General features: G+C 39.4%; 1 protein-coding gene across 1 annotated transcript; it reads right to left on the bottom strand.

Moving 5' to 3' along the window:
* Positions 1-1398: 1398 nt before the first annotated feature.
* Positions 1399-3887, bottom strand: fibinb (fin bud initiation factor b). Its single transcript, XM_027004777.3, has one exon. The coding sequence runs from the start codon at positions 3433-3435 to the stop codon at positions 2809-2811; it is 627 nt and encodes a 208-aa protein (XP_026860578.1). The 5' UTR covers positions 3436-3887; the 3' UTR covers positions 1399-2808.
* Positions 3888-7767: the final 3880 nt, after the last annotated feature.

Below are 7767 nucleotides of genomic sequence, written 5' to 3'. Positions count from 1 at the left end.
GACATGCGTAGAAGTAGCTGCGCATGGTTATCGTTATCATGGATAGCGTTAGCTGGCTAGAAAAGAAACATTTTTTAAGATAGGCTTTAAAAGGATAAACATTTTAAAAGCCGCAGTTGTTATGAGTATGGCGTGATATAAATAGCCTGCTTGTGAACAGTGGAATAAGCAGTAAACCTGTTTTATTGATTTTATGTCTGGTATCACATGACAATTTCAGTGTTTATTATTTAATATATTTTGTAAGTGTAGGCACTGCAGGATGGTGTACTCTCACACACAGAGAGACACACGTTCCCACAGTGTGTGCCCTGTGGCACAGAAATATGAGACCTCACTCGAACAATTTCCACTTACGATTTCCCTAAAGCAAACCGTACTAGCGGGGGAAAAACCCATTCTGTCTGTGGAAACACAACTGCGCCTCAGCAGCTGTTTCCATGACTCCATTCCCGTGAGTCGAAATGATAACCTAGCACCTGTATGGGCTTGCGGAGAATCGCAGCTGCAGCTGCAGTCTCTATGGTTCTGTGTTAATGCATAGGCTACATATCATCAGGTGTGTAAGTGTGTAAGAAAAAAAAGTGATATATGTAAGGCGTCCTTGAGTTTGAGAAAGGCGCTATATAAATGCAAATAATAATAATAATAATAATAATAATAATAATAATAATTTACCGGATTCTGGAAGCACTGCTGTTCAAATCCGCTGCTACCTCTCCTGCAGTTTAAACCTTGTTCCCGGACGGGCCTGTAATCACTCTGTTTGGAAGCGCCTTGTTTTTAGAGGCTACCTTAGCACGTTTTCTTTGACTTGACTTCAAATGGGATGTAGCGTTGTGTGTGTGTGTGTGTGCGTGCGTGTGTGTGGGTGGGGGGGCGACATTAAAACCCTTTACAATAAAAGCTTAATAGATGTAATAATAAGTTTTGGATCGTTCAGAGTTTTTACATAAGAACTAGGTGTTGGGGTTTTTTTTATACTATAATCTCTAATTATGTTTCTCTCTCTCCCTCTCTTCTTCTTCTTCTTCTTCTTCTTCTTCTTCTTCCTTTCATTCTTCATAAGGAAAGACATGGTACTTTAGTAAGAGCTTTCCTGTGAAGAGCAGAGAGCAGTGCATGAAGCTGTCAGTAGTGTTTGTTTATGAGTCTGAGTCTGTGGGACACTTGTAGTCTGCACTAGCAGTCCATGCATCTCAGGATGTGTACTGAGAGAGGCCTTTAGTCCAAAATCCCCACCTCCCCATCCAGCGTAACCTCTGAGCTGCCTTCTTCACTTCTAAGTCAGAAATGTTCCTGCCTGTGCTTTGTGACCTTGCAATCCACCCATATTTCTCTATCTGTGCATTATCTGTAAAAACAATGTATCTGACCAAAACCATAACACACACATGCCCTATTTTAAGGAGTTTTATTACAAAATGGAACAAACACAACCACTCAAGAATGCAGTTACAAATGGTAGAAGGTTTGAAGTCCCATATTTCTGCCCGCAGTTACTTTGGTTGGTCTAAGGAAACATCATTCTAGTCTGTTTTCTAACCTTCTTAGAGAATAATTACAAGAATATATTCTTACTGCAAAATCTCATTACATGAATAACATGCAATGAAGCTCTTTTCCGCTATAAAATATTGACACTCACAGTATAACATTTTAATATTTACAAATTCCCCATTGAACACAAAATAAGCCCTTACAAAGACATGTTTTCCAGCTTTTAAAAATTATAACATTGATTTTAATGCTGTTTAACACAATATTTTTAAGCAATATATAGGCTATTTTCAAAGGATAGACAAATTGCATATTTAACTGATGCAAATATGTATAGAACTAACTATTTTTAAAAATTGCATTATAAAAAATTATATTCTGTCTTTTTTATGGTTTTGCAGAACATAAACATTCAAGTAATGTCTGAAAATTCGCAGAAAAGTGCTAGTAAAAACCAAGGTCATAATAGTTTTTCTTTGTTTTTTTATTTTGCTGTTTATTTCTATAAGAATTTCCATTTCCTAGTAAAATTCAATGTAATTTTTCTTGTAATGAAAGCATTTTCAGTTTTTGTCAATTTTATTTTATGTGTGTGTGTGTGTGTGTGTATTTGTCTGATTTTTAAATATTTTATGTTACATTTTTTTCAGTTATAGTAACGTACCCAGTGATATAACAGTATACAACATCTACTAGAATTTCTATGGGTCTTAAGAGTATTTTGTAAAATTCCAAATCTGCATTAACTCTATTAACTCCGATATTCTTTAACTACACAGTGACTAAAATATATTTAACCATTTTTAAACTAGGCCTATTTTGGCTTTAAATGTCATTGCTATTTTTGTTTAACTTCCATTGTAAGACAATGTATACTTGTACCTTTGTTTCGGGTTACAAATATCTCTCTATCAGTTTTACTTTTCATTTTAGTTTACTGCTATGACCCTGGTAAAAACAAAACAATAATAACAACAACAACAACAACAAAAACCAAACAAAAACAGCACTCTTTAAAAATGTATTCATGCCTGGACATCCCATTAACAAGGGTATTCAAACCCTTGCTATATTTCATTTAGTCGTAATGCCTGAGTATCATAAACTAAAGGTCCATTAAATAGACAAGAAATTATAACACTCCTGATGCTTGTCCATACTGTCCATCATTTATCTAAATGAATACTACCTTCCTGTTATTGCACAAGATAGCTAGGCAACATTATTTTCGCCAAGTACCCGGGAAATGCACAAAAAAAGCATTTCTTCATATTTTGTACTGTTGTCTTGAAGAGATCAAGCACATTTTTACACCTTCAAATATTCATTTTTCAGGCGGCTTAATCGCGTCCCGTGACTCCGAATGATGAGCGACAGTAGTTCGTGCTTATCTTTGAGCCCCAGGGAAATGTCCAATGTCTCCTTCACCACGTCCCGCGTTTGGACGATCATACTGAGAAAGTCGTCATTAATCCGATGCTCCTCTCTGAGTTCGTGTTCTTGACTCTGTTTGAACTTAACTTCCAGCTCCAATAAGGACTTTTCTGAGTTGGTGAAAGCCTCATTGATCTGTGTCGTCTCCCGTCTCAGATATTTCCCGTAGCTGTCGTCGCCGTCCAGATCAAACGAGATGCTTTTGCCGATGCCCTCGAGCACTCTCGCTGCATCTTCAATGTGTCGTTTAATGATGGTGAAATCATCCCGGATGACCGAATCCTGATCCTCATCCAGACTACACTTTCGCTCGTCGGTCATTTTGAAGAGCATCTGACATTTCTCAGGGTCGTCGTTGTCCTCATAGAACCCGTCCGGGACGAAGTAATGATGAAAGGTGCCATTGGACATCTCCGGTTGCAGAGGTCCCAAAAATACAGCTTCTCCAACGCGCAACGAAACCAAGCAAGACGCCAGTATAACGTGAAGAGAAAACATCATATCCACTTTTGTTTTCTAAGTTCGCTTACCAAACACTATAGCCTATTGTCGATCAAGCTCTGCTTTAAACTTTGACGACAGACAGTTTTTTTTCGATAACAAACATTTTGAAAACCATTATATGTTGAAGCAATCCAAACAGACAACTCTCTAAAAGGCGCCCCTCCAAATATCCGTTCTTCTTGCTTGATTGTCGTCTATCCCGTTGGATGTGAGATTGCTTTTTGCTAGGTGTCCACGCTGAACTACCCACAGTACCAAGGAAAACCGTGAATTCATCAGACGGCATCTAAAATGATCCGAAAACAGACGCTGCGTTTCTGCTGCCTGGTTTGCTTAGTGTGTCTATTCAACATCTGGATAACTGAGACAGCGCGCAGGTTTAGACTAATGACACCCCGGCTCCCACTCTCAAATTACAAGCCCGTCATTCCTTCACTTAAAGGGCAGCACGTTACTGGCAGACTATTTGAGTCAGGACTTTGTTATTAAAGTAGCAGTACTAGTGTCTTAAATACAGAGCTAAAGCACAAGTCGTTTATTTAAGTCTAACCGGACAGCTGAGAGTTTCTTTTTTCTTTTACTGCAGTTATGCTCAACCGGGTAAAGAAAAAAGGTCAACATTTAAATTGGCGAACACACACACACAAATTAAATTCTATTATTCAATGAACATTATTCTGAAGATCTGAAGATAAAGAAGGCACTGCTGTCTGTAGGCTGAAGGCCTGTCACTCACCTGTATCTAGAGGGCCAGGTGAGAAGCAGACCTATGACAAGCAGGAGCCTTAAGTGCTCGCGTAGTCTACATTTCTACCAACAGCTGTTCTCCGAGTCTCCTCTTGATGTCTACCCCAAAGAGAGGCACCGAGTGATGACGACAAGGCCCCAACCTCTGCAGACCATGAGACTATGCAGGAGCTCTTCGGCCTTGAAGTGGGGAATCCCTCTTTCTCTTGCACCAAGAGGCCCCATGTGTATTCACGGGGTGTGAATACATGCACACATATCTGCTAGAAAATCTTAGTGTGAATTTTTGACCTGTGTCGACTTTGATATGAGCCAGACATTGTGGAAGCAAAGTCGAAAAAAAGAGGATAGACTGTAAATACTGTGCAGCATTAAGGGTAAAGCATGTCACTTCCAAGGGGAATAAGATTTTCTAAGCATTCCAGAAACTAGCCAGAATCAAATCAGATTGCTGGTCATAAAAATGCATTTGGTCATGATTTGTTGATACACTTCAGTGCTTCAATCATTTTTAAAGAAACTGTCAGTGAGCCATCACTTAGCCATATGGACAAATATATGGACACACCCTTCCATATCATCATGTTTTCTAACAACATCATTTTTATACTTCATGAACTGCTATTCAGTTTGGAATGTGTTACAGACTATGAAGTAATGAGGAATGTTTAAGAAATATACTGCTAAGCATGAAAACTCCCACAACCTCCTGCCAAGTGCTCTTCCAAGACATAAAGCCTACCACAATCATATAGGCACAGCATATAGAGTGAAAGAATAAGGGCAGACAGCTTGAGAAAGCAAGTGTGTGTGTGTGTGTGTATGTGTGTGTGTGTGTGTGTGTGTGTGTGTGTATATCTGAATGTGTGTGCGCATGCGCATGTGTACTTAAAAGAGTTTCAGTTTTCACTACGTCAAGATCAGTTGTTCCCTACCTTGCATTCTCCAGTGACCCTTTTAACTTTTACTACTCTTCTGTGCAACATTTCAAGTACGCTTTCTCTAGACACCCTAAAGCCCTTTGTACCTGGTTCCCCCGAGGTTCCTCCTATAAATGTCCACTGTAAGATGGCTCCATCATCTAAAGCTTCAAACCCACATTTAGCCCCGCCTTAATGTAACCAGGTCTTCAAGAACTGTTATCTTTGTTGTATGTTCTAACAACTCATTTGCAATTTAAACATATTAGGTTTCCCCTGAGGGTAATGAATATTTTTATTAGCCATCCATAGTCAATGTAGTAGTCATGCAACCTTAAACAAAGTCTCCATTTTCCATTGGCTAGATGTTTGGCTGTAGCTGAAATGATGTGCCATTGTAATCAGTAGACAGGGAGCGCATAATTGATGGGAGAGCTGGATCGTATAAACAAACGGATTCCCTGGCTGCAGCCTAAGGATATGGTTTCTATCTGAGCTCTCTATCCAGATACCTCACCAAGATGATGTAGTATAAATATATGTGAAGTCACCGTGTCATATGTGGCTAGACCCTAAAGTAAATCACAGCCCTTTGCAGCTCCATTGTGGCTGAGCTGAATCTGGGCCATAAGCTTGGAAGTAAAAAAAAATTACATGCTGGCATAAATGCCATGAACCCTAAGTGAACTAAGCCAGTGGGCCAATTTAGATTAGAAAAGTGCAGGATTTATGGGAGACTGGTTGATTCATCATTAATCCTCACAGAAACCTGATAAATCACCACCTCACTGCTCCAGCAGTACTTTCCATGAAGTAAAAGGTCTCAATTATTGAAGCTTTTGAGTGAGAAGGCAATAAAAATGCAGAAGTAGGGGACAGTCATGAGGAATAAAAGGAAAAAAACACAGCAGTGTTGCGTTTTCCAACTTCTGTTTATTGTGCTTCAGAGACAATGTGATGTCAGGCTGGACATACACTTTCCTACTCAACTACCAATCCATGTCCATAGTGACTGTGGATACGCTAGGTTTTGTACATAGGATTATGAAGACCCGCGCATGCTGTGTACCCCACACACTTGTGGGTTTATTGTCTTATGTACAGACATTCAAGAAGAGCATGTGTGCAAAACAAGTGCTTTATGTACATCAGTATAATGTTGGAATATATTGGAACAAAGTCCTAATTAACACAAAGTAGAAAGCCTGAATCACACCATTAGAAGTTATAGTAGACTAAAGACCCATCGTTTCCATTGTTTACTTCAACTGAACATCATGCAGTTACACATTCCCGTACACAGACATCACAAGTCTGTTTGTTTGAGCAATAAAAGAGGACCTACGGGTCTTTTGAAGTGTGTATTGTGGCAATACAGCAAGAAGCTAATGAATGCTTCAGTCCCACAACAGCTATTTTCACTCCATTACCACACGTTCCCAGTGCTTGAGCCAGAGAGCAGCTCGCCTGTACGCCAGTATAAAGCCGGATTTATTGCTCCTGCAGTTAAAAGTCCTCTATTACAAAACAACACTGGGAGCCATGGGAATACACGCAGACACATATGTTTATGTACCTCGATATTTGAAGTCAGTGATTTCAGCTGGAAAGAAGATAACAGCTGTAGGACTCGTAGAAATGTAAGAAACCAAAATCTTGTGCCAAAACCATAATTACGAGGACTTATATTATGACACTCTTATAGAGGGCATGATAAAAGAGGAACTCACAGAGCTATTTATACTGTTACGAGCACTGTTATACCATGTGATGCAGTGGGGTTTGTGCACTTCAACAGTCTAACACTGATTTTTGAGCATCAGTAATCACCATATGGTGGACTAGCACACTGTGTATGCTCAGCATTTCAGTTCACATACGTGCTCACATCTCAGTGGTCAAAGAGCACCCAGCATGATAATAAGGCAGGACACAGTGGGGTGTCCTGCACAGGGTGGGCCCAGACGGCTTCGGCCTCTTTATGCTAAAGCATTTAGGAGATTTTCCGGGTTTTTTTTTTCACATGGAAAGATACCAAAGTCGGACACCACCACCACAATACACACACACACACACACACAAATTCCAAAAGGCATGGAACTTGCCTAAAGTTTGAGGGGGAAAAGAAAACATCCAATCTAATTTTTATGCTTGTGGGCTGCAAAATTCATGCTGCTACCAGTTTATTTGTTGTTTCTCAAAAGAAAATAACTTGACATAGATTAAAAATCAAAAGCATGCTCTTATGTAAACTGTTAAATCTAATTTTTCAGCTTTAGATATGTATCTGATCTTAAGTAAACACATGAAAAATCTGTTTAAAATTATAATCTGATGAACATTTATAAACCAAGGCAACTGGGATGGTTCAAGTAAACAATTTCATATTGATAGCATCATCTGTTTTGGATTTGGGCTTCTGTGCAGAAGCAAATAAGTGCATCAAGAGAAGCCCTGATGAAAGCCTGCATGCCAAAACATGGTTATAATAAAATTCCGAGTTCTACAAACAACAAGCATTGCTGGTTTTATTCCTTCTCCATAGAATTAGACAGTTCAAATCCTCCACCCAGCCCAAAAGCCAGACTTCAATCAGGTGACTTCTGAAAGCCTGTCCAGAGAGCGTTCAGCACAATGGAAGGTCCTTCGTGACTAAATGAAT

This window comes from Electrophorus electricus, chromosome 23, assembly GCF_041902795.1.
Source record: "Electrophorus electricus isolate QZ-2024a chromosome 23, ASM4190279v1, whole genome shotgun sequence".
Lineage (NCBI taxonomy): Eukaryota > Metazoa > Chordata > Actinopteri > Gymnotiformes > Gymnotidae > Electrophorus > Electrophorus electricus.
This window is presented reverse-complemented; position numbering and strand designations above follow the sequence as displayed.